The 15,851-nt window shown below is 52.3% G+C and overlaps 1 protein-coding gene across 1 annotated transcript; it reads left to right on the top strand.

The window, feature by feature from the left end:
* Positions 1-2,069: 2,069 nt before the first annotated feature.
* Positions 2,070-15,318, top strand: Zmat5 (zinc finger matrin-type 5). The gene is given in 5 exon segments (XM_038332414.1): positions 2,070-2,196; positions 6,954-7,016; positions 8,401-8,481; positions 10,029-10,140; positions 14,979-15,318. Coding segments are annotated over 5 exon segments (513 nt in total). The 3' UTR covers positions 15,109-15,318.
* The last annotated feature ends 533 nt before the right edge of the window (positions 15,319-15,851 follow it).

A 15,851-nucleotide genomic window follows, 5' to 3' on the forward strand; every position in this document is an offset into this window, starting at 1 on the left:
CCTAGCCTTAATATGTAAATTTGTGTCGCTGCCACTCAGATCCTCTGCCTCATATTCACACAGTACACTGTAGGTATCAAGAAGGGACAGTGACTTGCACAAGGTCACATGGCTGGCTTCTCTGCTCTGTGGTTTTGTCCCCTTCTGTCTGTTACAGAGCCACTGCTCCTGTTCATGTCAGTCTCCCAGGGGGATAACTTTCTCCGCCCCTCCTTTTCCCATTACTCTCCACAGCCAGCAGCTCCTTGGAGCTTCAAGCTCCGTGAATGGCTTGGTTAAGCACTCGGCCATTAAGCGTTCATCTCTTACAATTTCAATCCAATTCCTATAAGTTTATTGGCAAGATGGGGTGCATTAGAGCTGCCAAATTTAATAGATCAAGTCCTCGTGTCTGGGATGCAGTTTCTTGGAAGTAATGGGAGAAGAGAGGTTTTATACGTTTTCATTTGGAATGACTAGCTGTTCCTGATCCCATTACAGCCCTGACTTATGGCTGCCATCCCTGTCTGCAGCAAGGAGTAACTTTCTCCATCAGCCTGCTTGGTGCTGAACCATCCAGGGCAACTGTGTCTCTCCTCTCCCAGTCCCTTCTTCCTGAGGTGTGTTCCCCCATCTGTTGCTCTGTGGATTGAGTTCCCAGAGTCAGCCTAGTTTGCCAGGTGCATGGCAGTCTGAGGCTTGACTACCGCTTCAGGCAGTACCTTGTAACCCCGGGAAGTCATTTCCATCTTCTCTGGGCCTCAGTAGCCTCTTTTGTCATGGAGGGGTGCTCTGACTTGGTCTTTGCAGGCTTTCTTGAAAACTCCCAGTGGGCTGCAAGATGCAGGACTTGGCCGTGAGCTGACAAAAATCATTGTCCACCTTGGCTGCAGACTCCTGGCATGGGAACGGTTGCCGAAGGGCCTTCAGAACTGCAGTGCTCTCGTTTCCGTCTGGGGCCGGCTGGGGAGCTCTCCCAAGCTGCAGTGGTCTCCTTAGGAAGCTGCTAGCACCTGCTGTGGAGCTCACTGGCTTCCCTGAGCACTGAGCTAGCTTAGGGGGGGGGGGGGCAACAGAATTTTCAGGGGACCTGTATTTGCTTTTGCTTCCCAGCTGTATGACATTAGGCAAATTACTTCCTCCCTCTGAACCCCAGTTGTCCCAAAGGGAATGTGGTGATTCATTGATTTATTCTGCAAATGCTTGATTGCCTACCTGCTCTGTTCAAGTATCATTTAGGTGCTAGGGCACCTAAGAGACAGCAGAATAGACTTGCTTTCATGGGTTTACATTCTTGCTGGAAGAGAAAGACAGTGACATAACAACTAATTATTGCTTTAAAGGAGGTAAATGCTATGCGGAAAAGGAAAGCAGAGAGTGGTGAGGGCTAAAGAGGCCACTGTGTGTTCAGGTCCAGGGTCATGGCATTTGAGCAGAGATCAAAGGACTGAGTGAGCAAGTTATCTTGAGGGGCACCTCCAGGTCAGGACACAGCAAGTACAAGACGCAGGAAGGCGACCACATGCCTGATGTGTGAGGAGCAGAGAGGATGCCTAAACAGAGAGAACACAGTGAGGTCGGGGTCCGGCCAGGACAGAGGCTAGGAACCAGAGGGCTTAAGGTGATGTCTTCCAGCCTGTCCACTGGTTAGAGACTACCTAGAAGCTTAAAAGATACATCTCCAGCCAGGTGTGGTGGCACACGCCTTTAATCCCAGCCGTCTTGGGAGGCAGGGGCAGGTGGGATCTCTATGAGTTCGAGGCCAGCCTGGTCCTACAGAAGTGAGTTCTGGGACAAGGCCAGGGTGGTTTTTTTTTCAGAGAGGACCCTGTCTTGAAAAAACCAAAATAGATAAATAAAATAAAAATAAAGAAGTTGTAGCTCAGCCAGTGTTAGAGACTGTAGAGCGAGGAAGTGTAAGCCCCTCTGGACTGAGGTCGGCCACCCCTAACTGTCGTCTGGGAAATGCCACAGGAAGCAGAGCCTGGGGCCACCACTGCAGTGCTCAGTGAGCGCACCGGGTCTGCTCTTCAACATCTTACCAAGTGCTTTGTTGGCTCTGCAGGGCCCTAGCATTGGTGGGAGTGGCCATGGGGAAGCGATACTTCTGTGATTACTTGGACCGCTCCTTCCAGGAAACCTCCACAACCTGAAGCAAGCACCTAAACGGGCTGCAGCACCTCAAGGCCAAGAAGGTGTGGTACGACATGTTCCGAGGTGGGTGTGCTCACAGCTCAGTGACTGGACCTCTTTAGGGATAGACTGCAAATGGCCTCTTTTGTTAAACATTTATTTTTATTGTATATATGTTAGTATTTGCCTGCACATATGTAGGTACAGGAGGTCAGAAGAAGGTATCAGATGCCCTGCAATGGAGTTTCGGGTGGTCGTGAACCACCATGTAGGTGCTATAAATTGAACCTGGGTCTTCTTCTGCTCTTTTTTTAATTGCATGTGGGATGTGTGTGTGCGTGTGCGCATTTGCCAGTGTGAATGTATGTGGAGGTCAGAGGACAGCTTGTGGGTATAACACAATAAATAACACCTTTATTTCAAGCACTCTGGAGGCAGAGGTAGGTGAATCTCTAGGAGTTTGAGCAAGGCCAGCCTGGTCCACATAGTGAGTTCTAGGCTAGCCAGGCCCTGTGTCAAAACAACAAAGCCAAGGGCTGAGGCAATAACGCAGGCGGATTGTTTGCCTAGCATGCAGAAGACTGTGTATTTGATTCCCAGCATTGCAAAGGCAGTAAGGCAGAAACAGAGTAGAGAGATGGGTAGCAGCTGTGCTGAGCCAGCTGAGAGGTAAGGAGATTGGCATTGGGGTGACAGTGGACCAGGAGTCCCTGGACTGAGATGAGGTAGTATTGGTGCATTATAGAGCCCAGATTTGGGAATCTAAAAACTTAGTCTTAGCAGCCAAGAAGACATGAGAAGAGAAGCCATTTCTTTCTCTGAGTAACTCTGTACAGTAGTGGCTCGCAGCACTGACTGTGCGTTAAGATTACCTAGGAACCTTTAAGGAAAAGATGTAACTTGGTGCCATTCCTTGGGAACCCGAAGTGAGACTATCTTGAGGGCAGCAGTTTTATGTTTTTTAGATTTTTAAATTTACTTTTATGTGCATTGGTGTTTTGCCTGCATGTCTGTCTGTATAAGAGTGTCGAGTCTCTTGGAACTGGAGTTGTAGACAGCAGCGAGCTGCCATGTGGGTGCCGGGAACTGAACCCTGGTCCTCTGGAAGAGCAGCCAGTGCTCTTAACCACTGAGACATCTCTCCAGCCCCTTGCTTTATTTTTTAAACAAGATTTTACTGTAGCACAAGGTGACCTAGAACCTGGAACTCACTATGTAGCCCAGGCTGGCCTTGACCTTGCAGCAATTCTCCTGCCTCAGCCTTCACAGGCATGAGTCACCAAACCAACCTGCATATACTACAAGACCTCATCTCAATCAAAACAAAACATTGATCCCCTGATACCATCTCCAGATGCAGGTTGCAGGGTGAGGGGTTGTTTGTTTAAAGACAGAGACTCACTGTGTAGCCTGGTTGTCTGGAACTCACTATGTAGCCCAGGCTGGCTTTGTGATCTGCCTGCCCCTGCCTCCCACCACCACCGCCACTCCTCATCTTCAGCTGCATCCTTTGAACAGTTCTCGGAGGAAGGCTGGTGGCCCAGAGTCCTCATTTATTGGTGAGAACTTTAATACAAAGTCCCTGGGGATCTAGTCGTGATGGCTGAGTTGGCACATGAGCTTTCTAGTTCCTCAGGAGTCTGCCTGAAAGCAGCTTCCCCTTAGCTTCCCCCCCACACCAGCAACTCTGCCCACCCTGGGAGGCACTGTGTGTGTCACCTGGAGCTTCGCTCAGCCCTGCTTTGTCCTCCAGACGAGTCCATGAGCCCTCAGCAGCTGGTGTCCCACAGGCTGTGGTCAGGACAAGCCTAAGCCATGAAGACTAGCTGCCTGTCGGTCACTGACAACGGGACCCTAACCTCATTGTACGTACAAACAAGACATATCAGTAGTGAGAGAGGGTGCAGTAAGATAGGAAATGGATGTCTGTGTCCCCGGGAAAGGACGGGGGGGGGGGTGCCTCAGGCCCTCATTTATTCATCAGATTTGATCAGTGAGTACTTAGCAAGAAATTTAGCTCACCGGCCAAGCCTTTGGAGAGTCAAAGGGTGGATTCAAGCAGGGGCCCCTCCTTTTTGCACAGTTTACTTATTAACATTTATTTAACTTGGTGTGTGTGTTTGTGTGTTGTGTCCTGAAGAGAGAGGGGGGGGGCTCACATGTGAATGAAAGTCCAGGAGGATTACATATGAGAATCAGTTTTTTTCTACCTATGGGTTCTAGGTATGGAACTCAAATCGTCAGACTGGGCTCAAGTACTGTTACTTCCTGAGCCCTGCATCAAGGGCCCTGAAGCCACTTACACAAGGTGTTTTGAGCAAAGTCCCAGGCTTGTTCTGACTTCTAATGTTCTGCTGGCCCTTTCTCTCCCGACCACTTCCCTGCGTATCCCTTTCTGTGGACATGCCCTTCCTGTGTCCTCCCCCATCAGGACAGCCCCGAATCTGAGAACTCAAGTCAGAAGAGCAAACCGTCAGGAATGCATCCCGTCCCCAGGGCCAGGAAGGTCATCTGGTGACCAGGTGTCAACACTTACTGCATTGATGTTTTGTGTAGACGAGAGCAGCTGTAGGAGGGAGGAAGGACGGGGTCTCGTTTGCTCTGTAACCAAATACTCAGCCTGGCAACAGTGCCTGGTACACAGGAAGGATATGCTTAGTGAGTGTTTGAGAGATGAAGGGCTAAACTGAGCAAACAAGCATGGGGCACCAGGGGCAGCTGGGTATTTGGGACCGTGAAGCTTGAAGGATTGATACTTCAGGTCACAAAGAGCATTACATGTCATGCAGGGAAGCAGGGCCTCTCTGAGCAGAGCCTGGGCTACAGTTTCTCAGTCTGGCATCCTTCAGGGGCACTGAGGAATTTTTAGCAATTATGACTCTCCCTCTTGGAGAAATTAAAGCAGATCCTGGAAAAAGTGCATACCTATAATCCTAGCACTCAGGAACTGAGGTAGGAGGATGAAGAGTTTGAGATGGCCAGGGCAATACAGTGAGTTCAAGGCCAGCCAGGGCTATTTAATGAGATCTTGCCCAAAGAGGAAAAATACAGGCGGAACCTGAGAATCACCCTTGGTGATGCAGGCTTATAATTCTAGCCACACAAGGAGGATGAAGCAGGAGGATCATAAATTCAAGACCTGTCTGAACTACAGAGACCCTGAGAGGAGTGGATTGATTGTCCGTAGCAGCCCCATGCTTCTGAAGTGAGTGGGCTGGAGCGACACCAGCCAGAGGCTAGGTAGTGTGGAATTCTCCCACACTTGGCCACTCACTCAGGGCTCCTTGTCTGGGATCCAGGCTCGGCTCTACAACTAGCCCCAGGCCTAGAAGGATCCTGGATCTGACAGCTGACTGGTTCTCCAGCCTAGGAGCCTCGTGCTGGAATGAATTCTCTGACAGCCAACTCCAGTCCCAGAGGACTACTGGCCCTGCCAGCCACTGCTGCTCTGCAAGGAAGCATCCCCTCGGCGCTGTCCACTTACCAGGCCACACTGAAAAAGCACAGCTCTAGACTCACACCACAGCACAGGCTCGGTGCTGCCACTTCCTGACCACACGCCCCGTCTCAGGCTCAGCCCCTGCCCCTGCAGGATGGAGCTGTTCACACGGAGAAAGGCCGCTTGGCAGTGCTCTCAAGTGCTGCCCAGATCCTGTGACTGAAGCACCAGCAGGATTGCGACCCACTTCTCAAGGGCTCCCCATCTGTTGTTCTGTGAAGCTTTCACAACAGCCCTGCCAAGTGGGAACTTTTCTTCTCATTACGTGGGGAAGAACAACCCTGGAAAGACAACAGCTTCCTGTGGCCACATACAGCTGGGGCTCGAGCTCAGGCCTTCCAGACTCAAGAGCCATGGCCTCTGGAAAGGTGTGGGTGAACGTCCAGTCCTCCTCCTCTTGTCTAGCATGCTAAGAAGAACCTCTGAGCTCGGGGTCACCTTCTCTACCTTACTCAGATTTCCTGTTTGCTTTGAAACAGTATCTGGCTACAAGGCCTAAGCTGGCCTTGAACTCTCACACTTGCACTGTCCTCCTGTGTCACCTTCCAAGTAGTGAGGGCTGTAGGTGCTCACCTCCGTGCCTCCTCCACTCACGGGTTCTTGAGTGGTACCTTTCCTGCTGAGAAGCACACAAATTCAAAACTGTATGGTGAGCATAAAGAGAGGAGAAATGGGAAACCAGAGCTAAAATGAACACCTAGAATGATCACTCGGAAGTCTTGTACAGGGTAGTGGCTAGTGTGGCCAAGTACCCACCACTGGAGCCAGGAAAATGAAAAGACTAGGAACTACATTCTTGCTCTGGAAGCTTTCCCTGGCCCTGGCAGGGTTAGAAGGCGACAGTCCTGTGCATCAGGACTTTCTGGGTAGTTTTTCATGTTGAAATAATAACATGCCACTGGATAACAGGACACACTGTTGTGTGAACATCACAGACTGGAACAACCATGATATCACTAGGCAGGAGATCATCGTTGGACATGTGGCCTGCCACGGAGCAGAACATCTGTGTGTGGTCTGTGACTGCACTCCCAGAACTGCAGGGGCTTAGGAAGATAGTACACAGAGGCCCCGACCCCATCTAAACCCATTGGCAGACTGGAGCACCTCTACCTCAGACTGCCTCCTGGCTGTAGCTAGTCCTGAGGGGTGTGAGGAGTGGAGGTCACCTCAGTTTGAATCCCTTTATCCACCATCTCTACCCACTGTGGCCCACCCTAGCTTACCCCCCTCCACGGGTGGAGAGCTCTCTTCTCTTCTCATGACTATATGCCACTGATGCCAGGCCCTGGAGTTTCCATCTCGGTTGGTGGAGTCATCTGAATCCAGACTTCTCTTCCAGATGCAGCTGCCATCTTGCTGGATGAACAGAACAAGAGGCCTTGCAGGAAATTCCTGCTGACAGGTTAGTGTTCAGCTCCGGTCCTTACAGACAAGCAGCATCTTATCTGGCCTGCATGGCACCCAGTAGTGTCTCCTCAAGTCCTTGCCACCATCCCGAGCCACTTTGTAGTTAAAGCATCTCCAGGAACTTGTTCTCACCTAAAGACCTTCAGATGTAGGCTGTGGTTTTATTGACTTACTTAGAATAAGAAGCTCTAGGGAAAGTGAGCCAGGGAACACCACTGAGGTCATAGACCAGCTGGTTAGGTTAGCCAGGAAGCCTGATCTCCTGCATCCCCCTTCCCAGCTGGGAGAGGCAGAGACAGGGTGGGTCTAGCAATCCCAAGTTCAGGGTCAGAAGCTCAGGTGCTAGGTGTTCCTTTGAGTACTTAGTGCTCAGCTCATAAAAGTGAGTATAGAGCTGGGTGTGGTGTACCTGCCCAGCATGCTAGTGCTTGGGCAGTGAAGGCAAGCCGGCCAAGGCTGTGTAGAAAGCCCTACGTTTAGAAAAAAATTGTGCGCGCGCGTGCACACACACAGAGAGAGGGAGAGAGGGAGAGAGAGAGAGAGAGAGAGAGAGAGAGAGAGAGAGAGAGAGAGAGAGAGAGAGAGGAGAGAGAGAGAGAGAGAGAGAGAGGAGAGAGAGAGATCAGCAAGTAAGGGATGCAAAGACAGCTAAGGATAGGAAGTCAGACAATCCAGGAATACCTAGTTTCCATATCCATTCTTAGGCCTATTGTGCTCTGCTAAGGGTTTAGCCCTGAGCTTCCTGGCAATCAAAGCAAAGCTGAAAACCACAGGATTCACATAGCGCAGGCACGGCACTGCTGTGAGAGCAGGGAAGCTGTCTCAGGAGACAGTGCCACCTGACAAGTGGCCAGCAGGCCTGCAGGTCAGGGTCCTCCACAGACTCACCTTGACATGCGTGTACTGCTGGTAGATTGCTCTCGCCGAGGATGCCACTGATCTATAATTTTGAAAGCCATAATTCAGATTCCTTGATTAATAATAGGAAAGCCGTCCAAACATTGACTTCTGCTTGGCAAAGCTGCCCCCAAGTTCTCTGAGGAGCAGCCCAGTGCTTATACAAGCTAAATGAGCAGGCAGAGCAGCAGGTGGGGCCGCAGCGCGTGCAGTGAGCCTCTTAGGAGTCCACGTGGCGCTCATTGAGCCCCATGGCCTGGACTGGTGAGGATGGCCTGCTCAGGCTGTGTGGCCTAACACTGACAGGCTTTGGGGGATACTCACAGGTACTCCTTGCAAAGCATCAGGAGTGGGGCGTGATGGGCCAGGCTGGCCCCTCAGGCCACTGAGTGTGAGCAGGACCAGAGAGTCTGGCTTTCTGTTCCAGGCTGGGGCTGCTGCTCTCTGCCCCTCAAACTCAGAGTGATGTCTTCCCATTGCAGGCCAGTGTGACTTTGGCTCCAACTGCAGGTTTTCCCACATGTCAGAGCGAGACCTGCAGGAGCTGAGCATCCAGGTGGACGGTACGTGGGGTGAAGCAGAATTGGGGGTGGAGACGGGAGAGGTTCTAACAGCGGGAAACTGTTCTGTGCCACCCGTCTTTCCCTTCTGGCATGTTATGTGTGAATAAGCCTCGGATTGCCCAGGCTCATGGAGAGTCCCTGAGCTGCTCCATTGGGTGGACGTCAAGAGCACAGCTGTGTTCCTTGGGAATGAAGCCCGGTGACTTCTTCCCAGAACCCTGAGGGCATGCACTCCAGCTCACCTGCTAGTCTCTGTTGTTCCTGGATGTGCCCTCCCTCCAAATGCCCTCCTTCTCTACCTCTGCTGCTTCCTCCCTCCGCAGTCAGGAAACACAAGTCCCCACTCAGCACCAGCAGATGACAGAAGTCTGCAGAGAACACTTCCCTACTAGACTGGTGACACACCTGTAGTCTCAGACTTGGAAGGTGGAGACAGGATCAAGACTTTAAGGTTGTCCTTCTGAACTTGAACTACATAGCTAGTTCAAGCCAGAATATACATGAGACCTGCCCCCCACCCCGCCCCTACAATAAGCCACTTTTCTTGTGCTCAGGTTCCTACAGCCTGGTGATTGTGGCTTCCATGAAAGCTGGCGTGTCTGCCTTTGGATTCCGCTGCTCGTTCCCATTACAGATCCTGGAATGTCACCATCCCCTGTAGCACCTTACTGAACAGGTGGAGAAAATGAGCCAGCATTCAGGCAGAAGGACCTGCAGTCTGGCACCTACAGGGTTTCCAGGAGCTTTCCCAGGGAGGAAGTGAGGCCGCATGAGGCCAGCCACACTGAACATGTACTCTCAGGGAATGGTTGGCTCACAGTGGAAGGAACACAGGCCACAGAGCCTGAGCAGGAGGCCATGTTTAGTGGAAAGAAAGATAAGATGAGGCCTGGGGCAGCTGGCAGTTGAATGGCACTGGTTCTGTCGCCTCCCCTGAAACTTTGGAGACAATAATGGTTGTGAAGATGAGTGGGATGACACCTGTGTAGTCAGTCAGTGCAGAGCCTGGTCCTGAGCGAGTGTGGATCCACGAGTGGATCTTTCCTAGCTCAAGGCCCCGTCCCACACTAGTGAGAGCCTCACTCCCTAGCCTCACTCACACCAGTTTGTGTGAGTTCTTTCCATTCATTGGAGAACCAAGGCTTATTCCCTTGCCTGGGATCAAAGACTTGGCAGGTGTGAGCTGCGATTCAGCCCCATTCTGCAGTCCACAGGGCCTCCTGCATCCCGGATTTAGACACCTTGAGAATTCAGGCCTGTGTTCATTGTCCTGCTTCTAGCTCCCCAAGGCTTGGAGACAGCAGTCATGTCTCTGTTTGACAGAGCAGAGCAAAGCTTAAACCACTGAGTCACTTGGACAGAGGAGCTGGGCAGCTAGTGGGAAGAAGGAGATGGACCTGTGGCCCTGCTCCTGACCTACTGGCTCACTTCCCCTGACAGACCAGTATGCCAACCCAGGGCTTGCCCAAGATCCGCTGCTTTATGCAAGAGTGAGATTCAGGCCAGTGGGGGTGTGCCCTTACCCTTTGTTGTTCTGTCCCCAACAGAGGAGAGGCGGGCCAGAGAGTGGCCACTGGAGACTGCTGAGCTTCCTGAGGGTCACCTGGAGGACTGGCTGGAGAAGAGAGCCAAGAGGCTGAGCTCAGCCCCGAGTATCAGGTACAGGCCCCAGGGTTATCCCTCCTCCTTTTTCATGGAAGTGTCCTGAGCCAACCTGACCATGAACCCACACTACAGACCTTCCTGGAGGTGGGGCCCCACTGGGAGGTCTTGGGTTCTCAAACCCCAGCTAGAGGGAGTTGCATTGGAGAATTGCCTGGTCCTTTGTCCCTTCTTTTAATAGCTCACCCCATATGGCTGAAGGAGAGGCTAGTGGCTCCACACTTGGCATGGCAAAATGTCAGGGCCTACCTGTGGCAGCTAAGCTCCCTATGTCCCTGGGGCTCACTGTCCCCTGTAGGGCCCTGTAGAAGGGGAAGCTGAAGCTCACAGACACTAGAAGAAGCAGAGCAAGGGCATGACAACAGGGTCATTGTCCTACTGCATCCCTGAGACCTCAGGATGCTCTGAAGTGGAAGTCTCTCCCTTCTTACACAGGTACTGGCTGAGCCAGGCACTGGTAGAGTGGCCCTGTGCTCCTCTCTGGAGAGTCAGTGCAGTCCACACTTCACCACAGCAGACAGATGCACTGCAGTGGGGCAGGAGATCTACAGCCAAAGGCAAGGCCAAGGCCACAGGCCCCTCCAGGTGTTAGAGGTAGAGGAGGAGGAAGGGATAAGGCTGGTTTGAGAGCTAGGTGGGACTTTGTACAGATGGCCTCTGATTTTTAGACCCTATGTATCTATGCTGTGGCCTCAAGGGACAGTGGCTTGGCTATGTTACAATGTCTGTCAAACATTCTGTGGGTGAAAACGTCCCTCCAGGCTCTGCCATGGGGGAAGGCTGAAGGTTAGTATTGTGTTTAAAACTGGTTTTGTTGTTGTTGTTGTTGTAGTTGTAGTTTTAACATTTATTTGGGAGGAGGTGGTGTGCATGTGCACACACACATGCCACGGCATGCAGAAAGGAGTCAGGACAACTCTTAGGAGGCAGTTCTCGCCACCATGTGGGTTCAGGTCTGCAGACTTGGTGGCATCACCTTCACCTGCTGAGCTGTTCTCCAGCCCTGCTGTGGCATTTTAAAATCACCTTTGTGCAGGGTGGTGGCCCTCACTTTATTCTAGTACTCTGGAGGAGAGGCAGGCAGACCTCTATGAGTTCAAGGCCAGCCTCGTCTACAGGGCAAGTTCCAGGACAGCTAGGACTGTTACACAGAGAAACTTGTCTCAGAAAGCCCCCCCCCAATCACATTTGTGTTTTACCCCCCTCAAAAAAAGTGGTTTAATTTTTTTTTATATGTATGGATATTTTGCCTGCATACTTGTCTGCGTACCATGTGTGTGCATTGCCTGTGGAGGCCAGAAGAGGGCGTTGGATCCCGGGAGCTGGAGTTTAGATGGTTGTGCTGGAGATCAAACCTGGGTCCTGCGAGAGCAGCCAATGCTCTTAACTGTTGAACATCTTCTGCAGCCCCATCTTATTTTCAGCTTAAACCTGTACCCTGTGTCTGTACCCCATTTTAAAAACATATAGTACAGATACAACTTAAACAGATATGACACCCCTTTCTTCTGGACTCATTCGAAGGGATCTAGGCTCTTTCAACAGTGTCCAAGGGTTCATGGTCAGAAACCCACAGGGTGCTCATTCTGAGCCCACCATAAGTGTTTCTCTGAGCTTTCTACTTGGTAACTGTGATGTAGCAGCTGCTTACTCCACTGTTCTGCCTTAGCAGTCCCCTTCCGTGTGAGTGAATGACAGCCTGGGCACATTGGGGCGCTGAGAAGGGTTCAGGAAGACCCTGTCTCTGAACTTGAATTAGTGGCAAGCAAGTAGAGACAGCATGCCAAAGTCCCTGCCTGAGTACAGACAGACAGACATGCCCAGAGTGGATACAGGAGCAGGGGATGATATGGGAACTGAGGATAAACAAGTAGCCCAAGTTGCCACTAGAGGTGGCGACCACACGATGGCTGGGTTTGGTGCTTTCGGTGTGTCCTGTACATGGTCTCAGGCACTCAGAGCCTAGCACAGTCTTCCTGCTGCGTAGCCCTGGCTCCTCTGTTACGGTGTTCGGGACTGTCCAAGGACCACCACTTCAGGTGTGGGTTTGAATGGCAACGACTTGGTGGGGAAGTTGCCATCCTAGGTTCGTAGAAGTTCGAATCCTGATTCCTGGGCCAGTCTCCTTCTGGCCACTTCCGGGGAATTGCTTTTCTCTATAGCTGCCTGTTGTCTCTCTCCACCCAACCACTCACCCGAGGGCACCAGGCAAGAGGGCTTTTTTCCTGAGCAGAGTCACTGATGCAGCCTCGAAAGGAGTTGACAGGAGAGAGGTGATGGCTTACTCTGACATATGTCCCCAGCATTCGGTTCTGCCTCTGCATCTCTGGACTCACTGTGGGTTTCCCTGTTCTGCCTCACTTCCCTGAGAGGAGCCTGTGAGAGCAGTGTTCCCGTAGCCCCTGACTGTCCTCTGCAGCTCTCGCAGCCCCGCCAGTTTTGACAGGTACCTTGTACCCAGGCTACCCCGTCTGAGACCCTGCGATGTCCATTGAGGTTGAGGTATCTTCTTGGGACCCAGACTCAAAGGGACGGGGCCTGGGGACAGCACCTACCCATCTCTTAACCTCGCTTGGGTCATGGGTGCTCCCTCCTCACCTCTTCTCTTGGCAAAACCCTGCTCAGCCTGCAAGCTTTGGTAGAAATGATGACTATTAGGACACATGTTGGGGATCAGGGGCCTCAGCCTAAATGGCATCACCAAGGGCCCCTTGTAGGGCCTCCTCCTTTCAGGATGTATGCTCTCTTCCCTGGGGCACAGATGCCACCTGACTCACTCAGCACCACCCAGACCTGTGGGCTCTCTTTAATGGGATAGACTGTTGGTGTCTGCTCATTTCCTCAGTCCTGACCCCGAGGGACTAGCCAAGAGCAGATAGCAGCCGCAGAAGGGAGCAACTGGCCTCAGACCTCGGACGGACACGCAGACTAATCCCTGGCCCGCCAGGCAGTGCTGTCCACGCTTCCTATTGTTGGCTCTTGTGATTGAGCTTTTATCCTTCTTAATCTCCCACGTGCACCCCTCTCTGGGCCAGCGCTCTGTCCTGTACATTCACCCCTGTAAGACTCTTTCCTTTTGATAAGGACCAGAGCTGGGGGCATGCCAGGCTCCTGCTGCTGCCCTTGTACAGTTAGCGGGCCATGAAGAGCACTGCATACCCGTGACCCCTGTGCTCTGCAGGAGTGGGCTCTGAGGCAGGGTCCGGGCAGGGTGTCAGTGTCCATGAGTGTCCGTGAATGATGCCCTGTTGGGGGCCTCAGAGCAGGCACAGCACTGGATGAGCCACTTTAAAGGGAAGGTCTGAGGCTTAGGGGCAGAAATCCCCCCAGGACCACCCCTCCCTGGGGGAACCCCACCATTACTTTGGTCCCACAGGAATCCCCAGGTTGGCTGCTCTCTGGGATACTCCCTTCAGCAATTGTGGAGTTCTCTCCTACACCATTTTTACTGTGGTTGGTGGTGCTTCTAAACCCCAGCCCCGTCAGTCATGTCAGGGCTGCTTTCTGCTTCCTGCACTTTCAGCCAGCAGCAAGTCACTGAGCAGGGGTGTCCCTGTCCTCCCAGTGGGAGTTCTGGAAGCTGCACTGGGGTTCTCAGCAAGACCTCCACTCTAGGCACTACTGCTGTGGGTCTGGCCCTACAGACTGGATGGGCATGGCCAAGCAAACCCTGAGGCGGTCCCCATAACCACCTTGGTCCTGTGTTGTCCTGACACCTCACTGGAGGCTCAGGTTCTTCTTCCTGCAGAGAGCTGGTTGCTGGGCACCTAAGGTGGTCAGGAGCTGCCAGGACCTCTCCTTTCCTGAGAGTTGAGGCAGAGGAAACTGAAGGGTTAGGGGACAGTGTGAACCACTCCCCCTCCCATCACTTGCTTTAAGGGCTTATGTGCTTGTAAAACTTCGCTCATGTGGCTGACCCCTTCACTGCCTTACCTGAATAAAGGGGTTTGCATGAGGATTCGGGATTTCTCTAGACCGTGTCTCTCATGAGAGCTTAGTCTGCTGTGACTGTGTCACTGGGTGACCTCCTGGTGCCAGACTGGGGCATAGACGCCATCCCTACCACTGTCTCCACCCTGAGACATCAGGCAGGTGGGCCTAGGTCTGCAGGGTCTGGGTAGGGGACAGGGGCAGGCTGCCTGCATGCTGCTCTAGACCTGGATACTACAGGTTGCCCCCAGGGGTCCTCCCTAAGGGTCACTTCAGATGGGCTCTGACTTTAGGGAGGTGAATAATAAGGAGAGTGAGTGGCATAAGAGGTAAGGCTTTTAAAAAAAAAATAGATTTTTTTTTCTAGTTTCAAAGGCTTATGTGCTAGTAAAAGTTTTGAGAAGTTTAAAAAGGTTAAAACAAACCGCCCCCATCCATAACTACACCACTCAGATAGAACCACTGTTAACATTTTCTGTGACTCCAGGGTTGTTTTTTATGCATTTATATATGTTATATATTTTTAAACAAAAATAGTATCATGCTATATACATTATTTTATAAGCTTTTTCTCCTTACATAGTATATCTTTCCTCATCAGTGCATATAGGCCTTGATTTTTACACAGGCTGCTAGCATTCTCTGCTGTTGGCGTGCATATATGTTTAACTGGTCCCCACAGGTGGACACTAAGAGGACTTCCATGTTGCCCAAAACCATTCCTGTCATTCAGTCTCTTCCTGGAGCCCCGTCTTGGGACTCAGTCATGAGAAGAGGTCGCTGGCTCTGAGCGTCTGCTTCCAGAAGGGCCATGCAGGAGGCCACCGTTCCCACAGCCGGTGGGAGGTGGGAGAGCAAGGTGGCTCCGGGAGGTGCCCCACTCTGACTGTTTTTCTTCTCTCTAGGGCGGAACCCATCAGAACCACTGTCTTCCAATACCCTGTGGGCTGGCCACCAGTGCAGGAGCTGCCGCCCTCCCTGCGGGCACCCCCTCCTGGAGGATGGTCCCTACAGCCCAGAGTCCAGTGGGGCTGAGCTCTTCCCCCCTCCCTGCCTGGCTTCTGGTCACCAGTCACAGTAAAGACATTTGCTCAACCTGTGAAGCGGGGCTGCCTTCCCACTGCTCCCCCTAGAGCCTCTGAGACTGTGAGCTTGGCCTCCTCATCCACCCACCATCCCTCAGGACATATCTTGAGAAGATGGGCGAGAAGCATCCGAATGTTGATAAAGAAAGTCTGTCCTCCATGTTCTTGCTGGCACTCATGTTCTTGACTCTGTCCTCCTGCCTCCGTCAGAGGACAGGCAGGCTGGAATGAGACAAAACCCCTCCAGGATGTCCTCTGCATACAGCCCTTCTTGCTTAGGGATCAGTAGAGGCTCAGCCAGGCTGGGCACAGAGCATGCCAGTGTGGCTGTGGCCCCAGGCTAGGGAAAGAAGCCCAAGGACTCTGCCAACTGTCTCGGCCCTGCGTCTGCCCAGGCTGCACCAGTGCCAGGAAATGGGATGGCACACGTGGAGCGAGTATGAGAGCTGAGAGCTGGATCTCCGGCCTTGGGAGTACAGAGAAGTGGGGTCCCAGAAGGGCAGGCCCTGGACTGTTGGCATATGCCAGATCTCAGGGGAGTCAGGTCCTTCAGGTTGCACCCTGGCCAATGGGGAAGTCGTGTGGGCTACAGCGGCTCTGCTCTCCTCAGCTGGGTTTCTAGGTTCTGTGCTGGGAGACAACTTGACCTTGGTCTCTAAGACTTTGGTGGAAGGCTTGGCAATTTGTGGGCCT

This window comes from Arvicola amphibius, chromosome 1, assembly GCF_903992535.2.
Source record: "Arvicola amphibius chromosome 1, mArvAmp1.2, whole genome shotgun sequence".
Taxonomy (NCBI): Eukaryota; Metazoa; Chordata; class Mammalia; order Rodentia; family Cricetidae; genus Arvicola; species Arvicola amphibius.